Here is a 20,137-nt window from a genome sequence, read left to right as displayed (position 1 = left end):
TCCTGTATCCCCCAAACAGGAAAGTCTTCCATCCATGTCCATGGGTTTTCCTTACACTCCCAGGTCCCTGTCCCCAGTCGGCTCCCGTCCTCCAGGACCCTTGGGGCTCCTTTTCCCCGCCCACCCCCAGCACCACTCACCCAGCGTCACTGCTGTTCCCACAGAGCAGAGCATCGAGGGCACCCTCCAGGAAATAGTAGTTCCCTATGGGAGGCAGAGGTCACAAGCAAGGCGTGTCACCCATGTGGACAGTCAGCACCTGCGCCCACTGCGCACCTGCGGGCAGCTTTGTGTGCACCCCACACACCAGGTGGATGTTCCCGGGGGTCCCTCCCACTCCTTTACAGATAGTCCAAGTTCCAAGGTCTCTGGGTAGACAGAATCCAGGAGCTCTCAGCTCCTAGCGGTGTCGGCTTGGTGCCTACTACGGTTATAAGGTCAGGCTTCAGCAGGGGCCCCAGGAGAGCCAGAAGGGACACGTATGTACGTTTGTGTTGGGGCTACCATGTACCTGCGCCAGACCCTGACTAGAATCGGGAGCTAGAATCCAGGGGCTAGGTGAAGAAGAGTAACTTTTTCAAATTGCAAGAAGACCCCATGTGTCTTCTTCCAATGTTGGCAGTGCGGGGGGGGGGGGGGTACTCATGAAGCGTGGGTGTGTGAACAGGACGTGTGTGGTGTGTGGGTGCCCGGTAGTGGCCTTGCCAGGGTGTGAGCACAGGGCGTGGCGAAGGAGAACAAGGTGGCCGATTAGGGAAAGAGCAACTACAGACGTTCACTTTGTGCAGTGATAGCTTTAGGACTGTGAAAGCAATTTGTCATTTGTTATTACAGTAACCTCTTTCTATTTTTGAGGCAGGGGTCTGGTTAAATTGCCCAGGCTGGCCTTGAGCGTACCACCCTCCCACCACAGCCCTCTGAGAAGCTGGGATCGAAGGCGTGCTCCACCACGCACTGCACACTGACCCCCTGAGGAAGGCACTGGCATCTCAGTTGCATAGCCAGCACTCTGAGGGCCAGGGAGACAGAGGGGCTAGCCAGAGGTTACGTGTGGGCTGGAAGGGATGGATTCAAACTCAGGTCCCTTCCCTATTCCTATGTCACATGAGAGGTTGCCCTAGAGCCGGGACAGGCCCGTCCCTACCTGCCCACCCCTGCCCCTACCTTCATCATTGATGTAGGCGTCCCAGTCAAAGGTATAGTTGCTGGCCCAGCTGTCGGGGCTGTTCCACGTGTCGTTGCCGTACCACGTGTCGTTGCCGTACCACGTGTCGTTGCCGTACCACGTGTCGTTGCCGTACCACGTGGCATTGGTGTCATTGAAGGGAGGGGGCCAGCGGACGCACTTCTGCCGCAGGTTTCCCATGAACAGCTGCAGTCCCACCAGGGCAAAGACGCTCAGGCAGAAAACGGTGAGGATCATCACGTCCGACAGCTTTTTCACCGACTGGATCAGCGCCCCGACAATTGTCTTCAGCCCTGACCGTGGACGGTAAGAGCGTTGGCAGGGATGGGGCCCCACCCTGCCCCTGCCCCTGCCCCCAGCCTTTGCCTACTCCATCCTCAAGGCTTGACTGACTAAGCCGCACCGCTTCCCTGAAGTCTTCCCAAAGAAACCCCGCCCTTTTCTGAGCACATCTTCCGCGTGCAGCCTTGGAATTGCCACGGACTCTCAGCCACTAAGCGAATGAACTTTGAGCTCAGTGGGCTATTGCCTGACCTGTGGAAGAATGCAGAAGCACACAGAGAGGCCTACTAAATGTCTCTAGGTTAGCACTCCCAAGGTATGTTCTACAGAGTTCTAATCTCCCAACCGGGGCCCTTAAATAAGGGGCTTGATGATGTTTGGGAAACCTGGCCCCTACAGTTTGCTCTTAGAATGCCATTATATAGATAATTCTGTCAAAGTCCTGCAGAAGCAAACAGAAACTTTAATGCCGTATTTTCTTAAATTCTTTTCAAAAGGACCCTTTTTCTTATAATGACTATTCGTTCCCAAGGACCAGCAGGATTTATTTTGACAAGCTCTAGGCTGAAGAGCTAGAAACATCACTGCATTCGATCTCTTCGGACAGACAAAAACATAAACCATTCTAATGGTACAGGGCAGGGCTTCCAGGGGCCGATCCTCATCGATGGAAGGATCATAACTTCTTCCTTGGGTCTGATCATTGTGTCTTTGCCTTTCTCTCTCTCTTATCCTGGTGTGGAAACCAAATGCGCAGCAGCCTCCTTTGGGAACCCTCCTGAGCCCAGAGAATGCGGGAGCCTGTCACAGAGGACGGGCTGGCGACCTCGACTCAGCGGCCAGTGTGAAGTGAGGTGGGTCCTGTGAGCACCTCCAGTCCCGTCTCACCTTCTTCCACCCAGGAGAGGGCACTGGCCTGGAAGGAGCCGCGGGGCTTTTAGCTTGCCCGCTGGCCATTCCTTTCAGATCATCTTGCCTCGTTGCAGTATAGTTCACTTGTCTGCATGTTTTTTTTTTTTTTAAATGATGCTGGGGATCGAACGCAGGGCCTCCCTCATGCTAGAGAGGCACCTTCCTCTGACCTATACCCCCAGCTCTCTGCACGCGCTTTGAGGGGCTGGATGAACTGGATCCTCTGTATGTTGTGCTTCTTTTTTTTATTTTTTATTTGTTGTTGTGCTTCTTGATGCATTCATTACTTTTTTGTTTTTTTTTGTTTGTTTGTTTGTTTTTCCGGTACCAAGGATTGAACTCACGACCTTGCGCTTGCCAGGCAGGCGCTGTGCTGCTGAGCTAAATCCCCAGCCCCATGCATTCATTACTTTGGAATCATCCCACATGCATTTCTGGGCACACATAACAGCCCAGGCACTGCTCTGAGCACCTCTTGGTTATTAAGGCATTGAATCCTTATAGCAACCCAATGAGTGGCACTGTTCTTTCTTTTTCTTTTTCTTTTTCTTTTTCTTTCTTTTTCTTTTTCTTTTTCTTTTCTTTCTTTCTTTTTTTATTTTTGGTCTTTTTGACACAGGGTCTCACTATGCAGTTCAGGCTGGCCTTGAGCTCACTTTGTAGCCCAGGCTGGTCTTGAACTCCCAACGATCCTCCTGCCTCAGCCTCCCCAGTGCTGGGATTACAGGCATGTGCCACCATGCCCAGCGAGTGGCACTGTTCTAACAGGTAATGGTACTGAGACACAAACAAACTATGCCACAAGCCTAAGATCGATGTCAGGAAGTAATAGAGAAAATTGAACCCAGGCTGTCTGGCTCCAGATCCTATGCTCCTACTCGCCTTGCTACGCTGCCCCTCAAATGCCCAGCCTCGGGAGGAGGCCCCTACTGTTCTCTGGCCACGTGGGCCCTTCTGCATCCAGGCTGTGGTGTGTGTCCTACACAAACACAAGCCTGGGAGTGTCGTGAGCCTGGGTCAGGCTCCTAGAACTTGAGCGTCAGGTTTTAGGCCTGGGCGTGGTGGCAGGCCTAGCTCCCCTCCTTCCCAGTACCTGGGATGACCGTGATGGTTTTCAGGGCCCGAAGCACCCGGAAGGTCCTCAGTGCTGAGATGTTTCCCAAGTCCACAAACTCTGTCACATACCTGGGGGGTGGGGGCTGTGTCAGAGCTGGGGTGCGTGGGGGGCAGACCCAGGACAAGGCTTCCTGAATCCTTGTAGTTGGGGCTACCATGGCGGGTTGGGGGTAGGTCAAACACCCCCAAGGCTCCTACGGGGGCCCAAGAATTGGAGAGGGCAGTGCAAGGGCAGTGCTGCTGGTGCGGGTGAGTGGCACAGGCAGCCCAGCCGCCCAGTGAGTGAGGGCCTGGGGGCTGTGGAGATGCAGGCCCGTGCTACAGGGTGCGGGAGGGGACATCAGCAGAGCCTCCCAGCCAGACCCCGGGGATGCTGCTCTGAGAATGGTGCCACGCACCATCCGCGTAAGTAACCAATCACCCCTGCTGCTCACCCCTTCGAGAGGATGACAGCTCTTTGAAGCCTGACCTCCTCCTCTTGCCCACCCCAGCCTGAAGATGCCCTCAGGCCCTTGCTCACGCCATCAAAATGACGCTGAAGTCCAGCCAGTTCCAGGGGTCCCGGAGGAATGTGAAGTCGTCGATGCAGAAGCCTCGGGCCAGCATCTTGATGAGGGACTCAAAGGTATAGATCCCTGTGAAGGTGTACCTGGCGGGAGAGGGCCAGCCAGGGCCCAGCATGTCACCTGAGCAGGGGCATATGCGGCGGTGACAGACCTTGTAGGAGGGAGGGCCACAGAGACGAAATATGCACCCAGGGGCTGAGGACACTGGGAGGGTGAGAGCGTGCACCTCCCAACCAAGGGTGTAGGAGCCGATGAGGGTCATAGTGACCGTGTAGTGTCTTCCCCTGGAAGTCACAGGCAGTGTCACTAAGCACCCTCAGAGGTGCAGACAACCAGGAAGGGCTGTGCCCCAGGGCTCGGGGGTGGGGGGGGGCACTTACTCCACATTCTTGGACCAGGGAGGCGGGTCACTCATGGTCATGAACACACAGTTGGTCAAGATGGTGATCATGATGAACATGCTGAATAGCGTGGGGGCGGGTCAAGGAAAGTACAGGAGGGGGTGGGACGAGGAGCCCGTAGAGGGTCTCCCGGCCCAGAGCACCCCATTTCACCTGTCCCTAACCTCCCCGCCTCTCCTTCTTGTGCAGGATATGAGTGGATGAGCACCTTGATGGCGCCTCGCCTGACGATGCTGAAAGGGCTCAGCACGTAGAGGGCAGGCGTGGCGGAGAAGCGGAAGATGGCCTTGCCCTTGTTGAGCACGATGAAGGTCTGAGACAGGGAGAGAGCCTGTGAGGCTGAGGACACATCGGTGGACAGTGGACAGACAGAGGGAGCCCTCCCAGCCCCGGACCTTCTTGTCACTGTAGTAGGGGTCTATGTCCTCCAGAGGAATGCCGATGACTTCTGGTGGGGGGTCCCCAAAGATAAGGGGCAGGTTCTTGCCGGCTTCCAGGTCGCTGCGCGGCTTCCGTTCGGGCTCATCAACCTCCATCTGCTTATTCCGCAGCAGCCTGGCCTCCTCCTCCACCGCCCGCTGCTCTATGGCTGCCAGGGACTCCCGGGTGAAGGGGCGCAGGCACGGGGGGCCCAGGGGTACGGTGGACACAGATGAACTGGCCATCCTTGCATCCTGGGCTCAGGGGCCAGGCGAGCGGCAGACAGTCAGCCGGCTGCAGTGTGCAGTTGCAAGGTGCCGGGTGGTCACTCCACCTGGGCCTGCAGTCCACTCCTCACCTCCTGCCTGCCCAGGGGCTGGGCCAGGGAGGTGGGTGTGCAGGCCCTGTAGGGACTGGGAGATGTGCCTGCAGGGTCCAGCTGCTGCTACTGCTGCACAGGTGCTGGGCGCAGAGCATCCCCCTCCCGGCTCTGCACTGCACTCTCCCCAGCAGTGGGGTGGGCCGCCTTCAAGACCGACAGCAAACCAAGCAGCTCCTCCCCGGCCTTGGAGACTTGGGGCAACGCCACAATCCCTCAGTACCTCCTGGGCTCACGCTCTAGGAACTGCATGGCTTCAGCCTACAGGGACAGAGACAGAATCACAGCTGATTGTGTCCATGTGATCTCTACGTGGGCCGGGACAAAAGGCTCTGCAGGATCAGCCTAATGCGCCAATGGCAAATGGATTTCATCTTGGAGCCATGTGGATTGGGTGATACAAGCTACCTGGAGATGTGGGTGGAGAACACTGAGGTCTCAGCCAGACTCCAGCAAAAAGATGGCTGTGATTGATTAGTAATGTCTACCAGGGGCACATCTGAAGAATGTGGTATCACTGCCTGCATTGGCCATCCTTGACCTGGATGGAGGGAAAAGGGGAATGTGGGGGCGTGGAGTTCTCTTCTTGATCTTTGAGGTGCTTAGAGTTGGGCTCTGAGAGGGGAGAAGGAAGGGAGGGCCTCAGGCTTTGGAGAGGGTTTGAACAGCTCATCCTGTGGCCTCTGAGAGCCGACACCCCCACCCCCGGGAATACTGGGGCAGACTGGGGGCTGTAGCAGGAAGACAGGATATGGGTAAGGGGCCATGTCAAGAGAGCTACAGATGCTAGCACAGAGGAGGAAGATGCACTGGAAAAGTCACAGGAACAAGGGGACGGGCAACCGCAATGGGGACGGGTGAGACTCCCAGGGCCTGTGTTAGCCCGGCAGTCCCTACAAGCACAGGGTGGGGGAAAGTGTCACGCACCGGGACACTCTGCAGCCTGAGTGTGGCTGGAGTGTCTCCTGGGAAAGCCCCTGGCCCCTTCCGCCCAGCGCCCCCAGCCTGTTCCCCGTGGAAGGGCAGTGCTGGGTCACTCGCTGAAAATGGCTCTGGGAGGATGGCCACAGACAGGCACAGGGGCGCCACCGCAGTGCAGTCACGTACCGCCTTCACAAGCCCACGTTCCCGAGCCCATTGCCACCTCCTCTAACAACGGGGCTCGGACAGACCCTCAGAGGCAGCCCCCGCAGGCCGCGCCGACAGCAGCCCGGTCACCGCCCCGGCCAGCAGGCGTATTCCTCGGGCTTGGCCAGCACATGGGGAGGATGCCATTGGGCAGAGCTGGCCACGCCCGTGCCTGGCTCCCCAGCTGCTCCCTGCCAGCCTCCGGGGGTTGTGTTTCCAGGGGATGACTCTGCTCATTCCTGCCCACCGCTTCCCTCAGTCCCTCAGCTGCTCGCTGACGCCACTGTGTGTGGAGTTGTAAGCGCACACGTGCGTACACAAGCGGGCATGTGTGCACACACGTCGCACACCCCAGGCCCTCACACAGGCCCTCACAGCCCTGTCACACAGCTGGCCACCTTCCTCTGTGTCGCCCACCCCTTGCACGCTCACATCTGCTTGTCACCATGTGAGGACGCTGGCCTGCCAGATGGCCTTGGCGGGATCTACCCAGTTCACGGTCCCCACCTGGCAACGGTCTTGATCCTGATCTTGCTCTCCCTCACAGGGGCTCAGCGGAATCACCAAATCCAGAGCCAAAGCCTAGCTTTAACGCAGACCTTGAAGAACCCCCTCTCATCTGAGTCACAGGGCCCCAGGAGACGAGAAGCCGCAGGGTTTCCCCTCAGCTGAGCGCCCTGAGCACCCCACACTCCCACCGCCTTGTTCCTTGAGAGTACATGTGGCCCAACGCTCCGGCCGCTCACGGTCCCGGCTCCTGCACTTTCCGCTCCCACACCACTGGAAGATTCTTTCCGGTATGGCACGCACCTCTCCCTTCAAAACTGTGCTTCATCCTGACTCCTCTCCTGCCCTTTCACCATCCTCCAGATTCACTTCTGATCCACCATCTGCATTTCTAGAATCGTAAATCTGATCCCGAAAATTTGTTGAAAACAAAAAAAACCTGATCCCGTCAGACACACACACATTCACACACACTCACACACGTACACTCATGTGCACGGATGCACACCCTGGCCACCCCCCCCCCCCGCCTTGCTTCAGCCCTTCAGTGGCGTAACACTAAACTCACAACTTTCCCAGTGGTTCCGCTACAACGTGACCCCACCTTAGCAAGGGACCCGTCCCCGCAGGCGCCGCTCTCTGGCCATGCTATCTTCATTGGCACAGGCCGTGTGGCTTCCCACCCCTACCCACTTGCTGGTGCTCTGCTCCCTTTCTGGAACCCCTGTTCTCTGTGCCCCAGAGAGCTCAGTTCACCCTTTCAGACCCAACCTACACAAGGAAGAGCCACCTTCTCCAGGAAGCCCTCCCTGGGCCCCCTGGCCGGGTGGGTCCCACCCCTTGTTTGTGTCACTAGCACACCGAACGCCCAGTCAGTTATCAAAGGAACAAATGAATGAGTGAGTTAGAGGGAATGAATGGATTGGCCTCAGCCCTCCTCTCCTTTCAGTGAACCTAAATCGCAGCCAGAAACCATGACCTTCCCGGATCTCACCAGGCCGACTTCCCTCTCCTGTCTGCCTCCTCAGCGCTCAGCTCAGGGGCCCGGGCCATGATCTTCAGGCTCCCTGCGCCTTCAGTTCACTCAGCCTTTACTTTCTCCCCACATCAGATCCCTCTGGCTCCACTTCCCACCTCATCCAGCCTCAGCTCTGTGACCCAAGATCCAGCAGGATCCAGGATCTAACTCCGAACTCACAGATACCCTCAGATCTGGCCTTGTCTGTCCTTCTGTCACACTCATGGCGTTAGACCGGGTCAGTCCCATGCCCTTTATCCCTCCAAGCATCACCGTCCTCTCACTTCCCCGGGCTACAGCTGCTCACACGCACCTCTCCCTGCTCTGCTCAGGTGCCCCAGCTGGCATCGCCCCACTGAGCCTTGTGTGTGTGTGTGTGTGTCTTTTTGAGACAGGGTCTCGCTATGCAGTTCAGGCTGGGCTTGAGCTCACTTTGTAGCCCAGGCTGGTCTCGAACTCACAGCGATCCTCCTGCCTCAGCCTCCTGAGTGCTGGGATTACAGGTGTGCGCCATCATGCCCAGCCCCCTTGAGCTTTTTTAAGTCACCCCTGACCAGCTGGATGTTGCTATGTTCCCGTTAAACTTGCAGTTACAAACTCTGGCTCTGCCCTTGATCCTGCTGGCCGTGTGAGTATGGAATTTTCTGGTTGCCTCACTTTTTTCACTTTTTTGAGAATAAACATTTCATGTCTTTCCACCTGAGGACCTTGCTTCCTCCTTCATTGAGAAAGTAGGAGCCACTGTAAAGCCTACAGATCCATCTCCACCTGTCCCCTCTTCTCCAGTCTATCAGAACAAAAAGATCACCACAAAGTCCAAGTCTTCCACTTGGACTCAGGACCCCGAGCCCCCTTGCTTCCCCAAGATGTCATCCTCCAATTATTCTTCCTCTCTACTGCTCTTCGGCTGCTTCTTCCCCTTTCTGACCGAGCTCGGTGTCTCCCATCTTAAAGGTAATGGCAGCTACAGCAAAACAACTTCCCAGGCTGACATCTCTCTTCATCTGTTGCCCTATTTTTCTGTCCTTGTTCCTAGGAAAACTTCTTGGAAAGTGTCTGCACCAGCTGTGTCTACTTCCTTACCTTTCATTCATTCCTCAGCCCATTCCAACCTGGCTTCCTTTACCCCACTCCACTGAAACCGTTTGTCACTCACTAACACCCTGCCTGCTGCCAAGTCCAGCACATACGTTTCTGTCTTCACTTCCTTCACTCTCTCAGGAGCATTCAACCCAGCTGGCTACGGTCCCCTTCCGGAACATTCTACTCTCTCAGCCTCCACGGAATCAGTCCCATGGTTTCTCTTCTACCTGCCTGCCTGCTCCTAATCAGTTTCCTTTACCTGTCCTTTTCTCTACCGAATCCTTGAAACTTCTCCGGGTTCACTTTCCACAGGTGGCATCATGCCTGTGACTGTAAATAAAGCCAGGGAAACAAGAAAAATGTCTCCTTTGAACTCCACACTGATAAAGTCCATTGCTTCCTGGAAGGCTGCATGGAGATAACTAAGAAGCACCCGAACTGGAACAAGATTTTTGTTTGTTTGTTTGTTTTTGATTCAGGGTCTCCCTATGCAGTTCACCATGAACTCACTATGTAGCTCAGGCTGGCCTTGAACTCCCGGGTATCCTCCTGCCTCAGCCTCTCAAGTGCTGGGGTTACAGCCATTTGCCACCATGCCTGGTGGAACAAAATGTGTCCTTCCACGTTCTACCTACCATCTTTCTCAAGCCAGAAAGTGGCCCCACCCCAACCAGCTGCTCAAGTAAAAAATCAATGTGTCTCTCTGAATTCTCATTTCCTTGTCACCCAGTTAGTCCAAAGTCCTCCCGATGGCATCTCCGAAAGCCATCTAACGCCCACTTCTCCCACTCCCTCGGCCCAGACCACAGTAATCTCTTGGAGCAGCCAATCCCCTACTGCCTACTTTTCCCACTTCCCCTCCAAGTCAGTCCTATAAAGTAGCCATTGACCTTTCAAAAACCAAAACCAAATTGCGTTGTTTCTCCTCTTAAAATTCCCTAGTAACTTCCTGTTACACAAGTTAAACACCCTGTGGAGGCCCACCAGGCTCTGGGGCTCTAGCTCCTGCCTGCCTTCCGTCTTCATCCCTGATCTCTGCTCCAGTCACTCTGCGTCAGCCCTGCTGGCCTCCTTCCAGCTCCTGATCGCTGGGTTCGTTCCTGCCTTCGGGTCTTTACCCAGCCCCTGCTGTCCCTGGAGTATCCACCCCACCTCCCTCTTTACATGCTGGTTGCTTCTTATCGCCCTGGTCTAAGCTCAGATGTTCCCTATTCCAAGGGACTTTCTTCTTTTTAACTCTCTGCCACAATCCCTGGTATTTTCCTTGACATCATTTATCATAATTTATAGTGACTTAGTTGCCCAATTTATTTGTCTCTCCCACTAGACTGAAATGCCCACAGAGCAGCAAGTGTGTCTGCCTCGCCCCATGTACTCCCAGTACCACTGGGCATACAGTAGGCATTCAGTAAGTGTTTATTCAATGATTGAACAAGGGGATGAGTGGTGGGGTTACAGCCTTTTGTTGGATCTATTATAGACGCAGATCTACTATAGACTCATCCTTTTGTTCAGTCATTTCCAGGGAGCCCATAGATTCTTCTATATTTCATTTTTCCATCCATCTATCCATCCATCCATCCATCCATCCATCCATCCGTCCATCCAGCTGTGATGCCAGAAGCTGACCCAGCTGTGAACAGGGCACAAAGATGCACAGCTGGGGGTCCTGAGCATGGAGGGTGGGCGGGCTTGGGGAAAGTAGATGTGGGCACACATGGCTATGATATGTGAAGAAGGTAGGACGTTGGGGTTGCTATAGAAGTTCAGCGGGATGAGTGGCTACTTCCAAGAAGGGGAGGGGAGATGTGGTTTTTCAAGTGGGTCTCAAAGGATGAGTAAGTTAGGGATGTGGGAGCCAGAAGAAAGACAGCCCAGGGAGAGGGAACAGCCAGACCAAAGGCAGAAGCAAGACACAGGGGACTCACATCAAGCCCGGAAGCTGTTTGGGGGACGGGGAAAGTGGGATGACCATGGGTCCGGTGCTTGATGCCTGGCCTGGGGCGACTGGATTCGTCCTCCTGCTTGGAGAGCCCCTTGCAGAGGTTGGAGCTCGAGCGAGGCCACCACTGCATGTTCCTTCTGCCCACCCTCTGCCGTGTCTGTAATAGACCCAACAAGCTGTGCTGCTTTCTGTGGGCACTAGTGAGTATAGGGCATCTGGGATGTTTGGACGGGACTTCTTGGCAGGGATAAAGCATTAGCCGCACTCTAGCGCAAAGCAGGCGATGTGCCGGCACACCTCCGTGAGGCTCTTTGGTCCACAGTGAGGAGTGAATGGGACCAAGATGACACCTCCAGCTCTCCTGCCACCTGTCTCTGCCCAGCGTGGTCCCTGCCATGTTAAGAGTCTGGGGGCTCCAGGCAACCTCTTTCTGGTGCCTTTGAAAATGCTGGAATTGCAGGGACCTGCGAGAACAGCAAGTCCAACTCCCTTATTTCACTAGAGAGAATTGCAGGCCAGGGAGAAACAGACTACATATTTATTCATTCAACAAACACTTTCTGGGCACCTGCTACGTGCTGGGCCCTGGTCCGGGTGCCAGGGCTGACCACAGTGGTGGCGAAGTCCCTGTCCTCACGGAGCTTGGATTCCAGAGGGGGGAGGAGGCGGACAGTAAATAGGGAAGCAAATAAGATAATTTTAGAGAGTGATAAACGAGAGGCTTGAGCCAAGCCTAAAACCCAGCTCCCTGGGAGCCAGGGCTGGAGCCCACGTAGCCAGTGAAAAGTCCCAGCGGAACTTCCCTCCAGACGGAAGTTCGGGCGGAAGTGGTGGGTAGAATCAGGCAGTCCTGGGGGCCTGGAGGTCGTGCGCAGACAGGCATGGGGGCTGGGGAGGAAGGGTCATGAGAAGCCAGCCAGGCTGAGACCAGTTGTCTGCGGGCACAGAGCCGAGGGTGAGGACGCTGGAGGGTGAGGCAGCTCTTCCTGGAGCAAGTCCAGCCGGCGTTGTCTCTCCCTGTGGGGCTGCCAGATCAGAACACCCAACCCCAGATATAGTCTCACCACAGAGGCCCTTTCTCCTGGGCCTGTATACCTTCTGCGTGCATTCACCCAGGACAGCACTCCTCCTTCAGCAGCCCAATCACAGTGCAGAGTGTACCCCTCACCTCTGTCTTTCCCTCCTGAGCTGTGATCTAGCTAGCTCCTTCCCCAGCACATACACTGTGTAACTGAGTTTTCTCCTCTCAACCCATGTGTAGATCAATGAAACATGAGCAAATTAAATCCAACAATGTATTAAGAGAATTGTACACCACAGCCAAGTGGGATTTATCTGCAAAACAGGCTCAACATTTGAAAGTCAGCCAGTGTAATCCATCATATCAACAGGCTAAAGATGGAATATCACATGATCAATGAAGATGTGGAAAATGCATTTGAAAAAGAATCTAAACCCACTTATGATAAGATCTTACTTTTTTTTCTTTTTCTGGTACCGGGAATTGGACTCATGACCTTGCGCTTGCCAGGCAGGCGCTGTGCCACTGAGCTAAATCCCCAGCCCCTAAACCCACTTATGATAAAGATACTCAGCAAACTAGCAATTGAAGGAAACTTCCATCAGTTGCTAAAGAAATTTACCAAAACCCACAGTTAGAAGCTCTCCCACTAACATCAGGAACAAGGCAAAGACATCCCCTCGTATCACTGTCTTTTGACATTGTACTAAAGGTCCCAGCTAATGCAATAAGACAAGAAAACGAAATAAAAGATAATATTGACTGGGAAAGAAGAAATAAATCTTTGTTTACAGATACCATGATTATCTATATACAAAAGCAAAATTGACAAAACAATCTCTTAGAACCAATAATGAATATAGCAAAGTTACAAGATACACAGTTAACGTAAGTCCAAGTGTAGGACTCTCCCTGTACCTCTGCTTAAGTTCTGCTTGTCTTTTGCACCTCTATACCTCCAGTCTTTTGCGAAGGCTTGTTGGATCTTGATTTACCCTCACAACAGGGAATCTGTGATCCTGAGAGTCCCAAATTACTGACCAGTGTAAGCTCAGGACAACCCCCATCTCCGCACACTTCTAGAAAACTTTCCTCTTGCAAAACCTATGCTTTTAGAGAGTCTTCTTCAAATATCCAGAAACTCACCCTGCTGCACTGCATCAGCCTGAAATTCCCCAAGTAGTTTCAGCCAAGTCCTTGCCAGCCCAGGATATAAATGTTTCGGCAAGGTACTCTCCTGGGACCTGCCCCTTGAAGCCTATCTCATTTGGTCTAGGGTACATTCCTGCAAATAGAGAGATGCTAAGGAGCTTGCTAGCCTTGCTCAGGACCCAGCCGCTGCCCTTCTTGCCAAAGGAGCAAGCTTTTCATCTCTAGCAAAGCTGCTGATCACCCACCAGTGTCTGGCTGTTTGTTTCTTTGGGAGCAAAATTACCTAGAGCTGTACATGGCCAGTGAAGACACCCTGCACATACATGCTTTAGGCTTCACGTGTCCTGGGGGCTTAGCTTAGTCTCACTTCCTGGGCGACTGAAACAGACCAAACTTCTGTCTTGGCCAAAGACAGCACTGGGCATCCAGGTGGACTACTTCCCAAATTCCTGAGTTCCCACTGGGTCCCAGCTCCAAGAGTGAAACGTGATCTCCACGTCCTGCTAGCTGGAAGCCTCAAGTCACAGCTCTTTCTTAGCTGCAGCAGGCTAGGGCGAGGATGGGAGGGGGTAGTTGCTATTTCTCTGCCAGCACTTAGGGCTTGGAGAGGAAGGCGGCCTCAGGCTTGGCAGGTCAAGGCCTGGAGGATGTCATCCCCGGTAGCTTTCCTCTCCTGACCTAACCCTCGCTGCAGAGGAAATCTGTTCCAAGGGGCCCTGGAGGGTGGCCTGGAGCAGGGAGCATGAGGTAGAAACCCTCAGACACTCCAGGCCACATGACTTCTGGATCCCTGCAGCAGTCAGGGCCAGGGGTCCTAAGTGAGGGGAGGGCTGGTGCTCACTGCAGTTCCAGGTGGGGTCAGGACCACCTCCCCTTCTCGGAGCCTGATTCAACCTGCATGGTGCTTTGTTCTACCCCAGGGAAGAAGGGTCTTGGTGGCCGCCTTTATTTTGCATTTCCTGTATGCCAGTTTGGTTTTCTGTTCAGGATACATGGGCATCTCCTCCCTCCACAATCAGTCCTGCTCCCTGCTACCCCCGACGGGCTCTCCAGGAACACTGGGCATTTCCCCACAAACTTCGGCCTGTTCTCCGCCTGGCCCTTTCCCTCTACTCCAAGTGCTTTTGGTTGGCTCAGGGCCCCATGAAATAAAAACCCACAAACGGGCTGCATTTAAGTTTTGTGCCCTGTGCCCCTTTCCTGCTAAGCTCCTCACAGCTTGTCAGTGGAGCTTTTCTCCCTGGGAGCAAGGCCCCGGGGTTGGTTTTAAAGTCCCAGCCTCAGGTCAGTGGAATGTGTTTCAAAATGCCAGATGCTCAGGTCCAGCCAGCTTGGGAAAAGCGTCCTTGGAGCAGGAGGGCTGGTTCCTCCGGCCCCCAAGTAACGCTTTCCCCCGTGCTTCTGACATGCACAGGTCCACCAGGCAGAAGTTTAAAGAAACATTTCCTGATGAGAAGTGACAGTGGCCACACTCATGTTCTATTCGCTGCGTGCTGGGGCCTGTTCCAAGGGCTTCAATTGCGCCATCCCCGCTAACAAATGGTAGAGCCAGGATTTGAACACAGGTCTCGCATGTGCCAAACCCTCATGCCTGCGACTACAAAGACGGCCTTCCTCCAGCCCTTTCAGGGAACTGGGCAGGGGATGCTGTCCTCCTGCGGTAAGGCGGCCCCCTGCGCCAGCATCGTCCTCATCTACCTGTGCTCTTTAAAGGGCAGGAAGAGGGGCTGGGGATTTAGCTCAGCGGCAAAAGTGCCTGCCTGGCAAGCGCAAGGTTGTGAGTTCGGTTCCCGGTACCGGAGAAAAACCAAATAAAGGGCAGGAAGGAGTCCTCAGGCCAAGCCCCTGACAGGTTTGGACTGCAGGGTGAGTCTGGCGGGCGTTGGCAGGACGGTGCTTAGGCTTCCTGCGCTTTTGGATTGGAAGCTGTGGGGTAGGGGCAAGGTGGGGCACACAGGTCAACAGCTTGTTAAAGAATTTCCTTCCAGGCTTAGTTTTTATTGACACCAATCCACCATCACGTGCTCCCCACCCCCACTATGGCTCTCATGCACACACACACACACACACACACACACACACACACACACACTCTCTTGTCAGCTCTCCGAGTCATTTCCCAGCTGCGGGAGGGGATGATGAGGCTGGTTTGTTCCACCCAGGCTGGGGGCTGTTGGGTTAGATCTCTCTGAGGAGCTCCACACATGGTGACCCCGCTGAAGCTTTGCTCCCCATGCCGGTGTGCTCACAGATGCCCTCTACAGACATGCTGAGCCCGCCTTGCCTGCGCTAGGACAGATCCTCCCGGCCCACAGAGCTGCCACCCTGCGCCCTCCCTGCCCCTCCTCCCAGTCTCATCTTGGGAATGTCCTGCCTACTTTCCCTTCAGCCCCTCTAGCTATCCCATACCAGCCCCCTCCAGCCCTCCCAGTGTCAGGAGAATGCCAGGGCCAGCTGGGCTCCTCCTCCCCTCCAGCACCCCCATCCTCCAGCTAGGGTGGCCTGAGAGTCCTCCCTGCTGTGACGCCGGGTGCCAGGGTCCTGTCCACCAGCCCTCCAGCTAAACCTGAAATCTCCCTTCCCGCACCAGCTCCCTCTGCTCTCTCTGCTCTAACAGGCAGGCCTCTGCCCTTCAGCCCGCCAATCGAGAACTCAGCCCTGCCCAGAAACTACTGCAGGAGGTCTTCTCCCCATCCTTCTTTGGAAATTGGTCTCCACACTTAGATGGACCAGGAATTTGCAAACCTCACAAAAGATGAGTGAGTCAAGTGTGGTAGTACTCTCACATAGTCCCAAAACTCCAGGAGGCTGATGCAGGAAGATCACAGGTTTGACCCCAGGCTGGACAGCTTAGGGACTTTTCAAGGCCTTGTTTAAAAATTTAAAAAGGGCTGGGAATGTAGTGTAGTACAAAGGCCTTGGGTTCAATCCCAGTCACACACACACACACACACACACAGGTGCCTGCTCACCTAAGACAAGATTCAAGAAGCAGATGTTACTAGGAGGTGAGCCGGGGGGCTCTGCCTTCCTGTTTTAGCGCTGAAGCAGCCATGCCAGCCTCTGCAGACCTCAGGCTGAGGATGAGCTTTGCAGCCCTTTTACAAAGGACCCTCACTCCTGGGAGATCAGATAGGAAGAAAACACACCCCGCACCGTCTCCCCGGCTCTGGATGGTGTCAGATCTGAGTAACACCCTTCTTTTGTATCTCTTTCTCCCATCCCTACAACCGGAGATGTTCAGATCTGAGTAACACCCTTCTTTTGTATCTCTTTCTCCCATCCCTACAACCGGAGATGTTCTTTCAGGCCCACACCCTAGTGATAGCCAAGATGCTGCTCATGAACACATACGGACGGCTGACTACATGCCAGGCACTGTTCTGGGCAGCTCAGTGCCCACGAGCTCATTCAGGCTCCCCATGATCCTGTTGTCACCCCATTTGAATGAGGAAACAGGCATGGAGGCTAAGTTTCTCCCGGCTGTTTCTCATGTAGCAAGCTGGGGTTGACATCCAGCCCCCAGGACTCTCGCAAGAGTGGGATATGGCTCCTAACCACCAGCGTGTACTGCTGCCTCAGACCAACGTGGACCGGAACGTCCTAGCACTTGCGGGGTGGGTGAGGGTGCCTTGTTTCGCAAGTCAGTTAAAAAATGGAGCAGAGTGCAGTGACAGCTGGGGTTTTGCCCTTTTTTCCTGTGGTAGGGGGCCTGGCAGAGGTCCTATGAGGGGACAGTGGCTCCCTTGCCCCCCTACCCCACTGTCCTTTGGCTCCCAGAGCCCCTCACACCTCTGGCCACCCCCCCACACAACACAGGCTGTTGACGGAAAACAGCAAGGAATAAAAATAGCCATTGCTGATGTGGCAGAACGGGGCAGCGCACACCAAAGGCTGGGGTTGCAGTGGTGGAGGTGGAGGGGAACACGGCTCCCCAAGCCCGGTTAGCACCTTCGGAGGGATACTGGGCCTGTCCCCGCCATTGCAGACCCGTGGTCCCCTGCGGGAGTCGCCAGAACTGCTGAGAGGCCCAGTCCTACAGTGTCCATGGAAGCCTGCTGTCTGGAGTCTCAGGAGCAAGCTCTGCCCTACCCCCAAGTTAGCTTCCGTCCCAGGGAACAGGGGCCCTGCCCTTCACTAGCTCTACGCCCCAGGGGAGAGGCAGGCCCTGTCTGAGCCTCAGAGCTCCCTAAGGGGTCAAGGAATTGGGCTGTGTAACCTATAAAGCACTGACTGTCATACTCCTCCAGCCTCATTCCCCCCTGCTTTCTGAGGCCTGGGGCGAGGCCTCCACCCCTCTGGGTTCCCGTCCTTCACGGAGCCTTCTCCCGATGCCATCAGCCCTCCCCTCACTGCCTTATCCCGCCTCCTCTCCACTATCCACACCTTCTCTTCTGGCGGCCAGAGTTGTCCCCAAAGGCAGGGCCCTGTCAGACAACCCAACATCTGACCAGATCAGTGCCTTCAGCGTCTGATTCGGGTCTTCCCTGGACTGTTCTGGGGGCCAGGGGCAGAGACTGGGTCAAGGAAAACTAGTTGAGCAACCCTCACATTTAGCCAGCTTTGAGCTGGGGAGGTGACTCCAGTCCTGAGCCCTGACCCCACGTAAGTTTCCAACCAGAAGTGATAAGCGGGTCCAGACTGGGCCAGGGACGACCTCACAAGGACCCTCATTACCTTCCCCAAACTCGCTAAAGTTGCCGCACAAACTCTTGAGGGATGCCTGAGATGAGGGTGCGGATGGGATACGGAAGAGCTCTGAACCCAGACCAGGAGGCCTGCGTCAGGTGTGGCTGGGGGCTGCGTGGGCCTTCAGGCCCAGCTCACCTTTGCCTCAGTGCTTGACACTTAGGGCCTAGGAAGGTCCTTGGGTATGTCTAGCCCTCTCCCTTGTCCCACCCAGGTGATGTGGCTCCAAACCTTACCACGGAGGTCCATACCCCTGCCACCCGGGGTGACGGTGCCAGCCATCGGCAGGGGGAATCTGAGCGGCCTGCGAGAACCAGTCCTCCCTGCCCCTCTTCTACTCTGCGTAGTTCCAGCCTCTGCCACTGCTGTGGTCTCCTTGGCCCAGTTCAGGCCCCAGGACAGGATACAGCCTTGTCACACACGATTGATAGCAACCCCATGACAGCCCCCTCCCCAGTCTAGACCCGCTGCCTTCCCCAGTCTACTCCCTCGGTGGCGCAGGGTGAAAGGGTCCCAGGCTCCTTCTACCTCCATCCTTCCCAGGCTCTGCTGGGTGATTTATTTTTGTGCAGGCCCCTGCTGAGATATGGGTGGAGAGGGACATGACACTAGGTGTCCCCACCTGGAGGCCACCTCCCCACAGCAGGGTGCTGAGAGGCCTCAGGCTGGCCTGGCCCCTGCTCTGACAGCGGGGTTGGGGGCGCGGCGCGGAAGGACGACACAGAACTTCCCTGGGTGCATGGAGTGGGAAGGGGACCCCGGCCTTTGCTCACACAGTTATTCTTCAGACACCCACAGCAGCTCGTGCCCACCCGCGCGGCTCCCCAGACTGGGATTTCCCAGTCCTTTAAACGAGGGGTCCTTCCGGTAAGGAACATTACACCTGTCCACGCGTAGCTCCACGCATAGCACCACTAAAGCCGCACTGCCTGCGTCCCTGAACAAGGTTCAGATCCCTCCGCCTTCTCCACCGGCCACCGCCCACCCCTCCCAGTGCCCCAGCGCCCAGCTCTGCCCGCGAGGGGAGAGGAGGAGGCCGAGGTCTGCTGCCCCTGACCACAGCTTTGGGCCCCGCGTGTCCTCCTGAGCCCCCCATAGCCCCCCGGCCCTGGGTGCCCTTAGTGCTGTCGTCCCATCTTCCCCTCGGACGGTGCTCTCCGGCTCCAGCCCCCCACATTCCTCTCCTCCATGTGGGGGGCTGCCCTGGTCCCCCCCTTTCCAGGGCTCAGCTTGTCCCGGAGAAGAGCAAACGGGAGTGGGCTGGAGAGGGGCGGGGCGCTGGGTAGATCCCGGGCTGCCTGGGCGGTGTTCTGCGCCTGCATCTCACAAATTCCTGTTTCCGAAGAGCAAAGGAGCCGCCGCCCTGCACGGCCTCCCGCCGCTCCCCCTCCAGCCTACCCCGACTGAGAAGCTGCCCCGGCCCAGCCCGCCACTGCTTCCCCTTCCCCGCTGTCCTGCGCCCGGTCCCCGCCCCTTGGGTCACCCTGTGCCCGTCCAGAGCCAAGCTTCAGCCACAGGGCCGTGCGTGACCCGAGTGAAGACCCTCGCTGAAGGCAAGGACAGCCAGCCCGCAGGGGCAGAGGAACAGAGGACCGGGCACGGGCAGAAGCAAGTCTAGGCACAGACAGAGGGTCGGTCAGCAGGAGCTGGGCAGGGCGGCCAGACGACCCGGCCGGGGCGCGGGCAGCACAGCCGGGTGTGGGCAGGAGGTCAGCGGTGCCGGAGCAAAGCGGTGACTTCCTCAGCGCCAGGCTGGCCTGTCCCTGGGGTGACCCGCCCCGGGGGTACCGGCTGGCTAGCGTGAAGGGGCGCAGTACTCACCGTTAGACGGGCGTGGGGCGGTCGCTGACAAGCCCGGAGCGTCGTGCCCACCTCGGGCTGGGGCCGGAACTCCGGGGGACTTGGCCGGGGGGCCGGGCCGAGGAGACAGCTGCTGCCGCTGATGTCACAGGGTCATGAGTGAAACCCGAGGACTGGGCCAGTCTTCAGGTGGGAGCCTCACCACACTGCCCTCTTGGGGTGCTCGGGGCTCAGCCCCGCAGCCCTCGGCTCTGGAGCCTCGACAGCCGGGGTGACAGGCTGTGACACACTCAGCTATCCACACACGCGCGCGCACGTGCGCACACACGTCCACACACGGGGGCACCATGCGCGCCCCTCCCCCATGCCCCAGCTTTGACAGATGTACACAGGTTCATTCCCACACTTGCTCGCCTTTCACCCTCACTACCAGAAATGCCGTGCGACACCGCCTGCTCACACACTCTCAGGCACGCGCACGCGCCCCCTCCGGGCACAAACGCTGCACTCCCGCATACCCAGCGGCACACAG

At 56.3% G+C, this 20,137-nt stretch overlaps 1 protein-coding gene and 1 long non-coding RNA gene across 3 annotated transcripts in view; one reads left to right on the top strand and one right to left on the bottom strand.

Annotated features, from left to right (window-relative positions):
• The window catches only part of Scn4a (sodium channel, voltage gated, type IV alpha subunit), a 44,608-nt gene extending 24,779 nt beyond the window's left edge, over positions 1 to 19,829 (bottom strand). Inside the window, exons 1-8 of one of the 2 annotated variants that reach the window (XM_005402177.2) lie at positions 19,627 to 19,829; positions 4,859 to 5,523; positions 4,658 to 4,776; positions 4,443 to 4,532; positions 4,017 to 4,145; positions 3,474 to 3,565; positions 1,165 to 1,479; positions 141 to 204 (exon numbers count right to left, since the gene is read on the bottom strand). In XM_005402177.2, the coding sequence (XP_005402234.1) occupies positions 141 to 204; positions 1,165 to 1,479; positions 3,474 to 3,565; positions 4,017 to 4,145; positions 4,443 to 4,532; positions 4,658 to 4,776; positions 4,859 to 5,128 (1,079 nt within the window). In that variant the 5' untranslated portion in view covers positions 5,129 to 5,523; positions 19,627 to 19,829. Of the gene's footprint in view, positions 1 to 140; positions 205 to 1,164; positions 1,480 to 3,473; positions 3,566 to 4,016; positions 4,146 to 4,442; positions 4,533 to 4,657; positions 4,777 to 4,858; positions 5,524 to 19,626 lie in introns of those variants that run through there. The other variant, XM_013503233.1, reaches the window with a different exon arrangement.
• LOC106146433 lies at positions 1,417 to 4,061 on the top strand. Its single transcript, XR_001230869.1, has 3 exons — positions 1,417 to 1,492; positions 1,652 to 2,322; positions 3,988 to 4,061. It is a non-coding gene; the product is annotated as an uncharacterized LOC106146433 (long non-coding RNA).
• Positions 19,830 to 20,137: the final 308 nt, after the last annotated feature.

The sequence above is a fragment of the Chinchilla lanigera genome, unplaced genomic scaffold (genome assembly GCF_000276665.1).
Source record: "Chinchilla lanigera isolate Chin_1 unplaced genomic scaffold, ChiLan1.0 scaffold00077, whole genome shotgun sequence".
Classification (NCBI taxonomy): domain Eukaryota; kingdom Metazoa; phylum Chordata; class Mammalia; order Rodentia; family Chinchillidae; genus Chinchilla; species Chinchilla lanigera.
The sequence above is the reverse complement of the archived record's forward strand: the minus strand, read 5'-3'. Positions and strand labels throughout refer to the sequence as shown.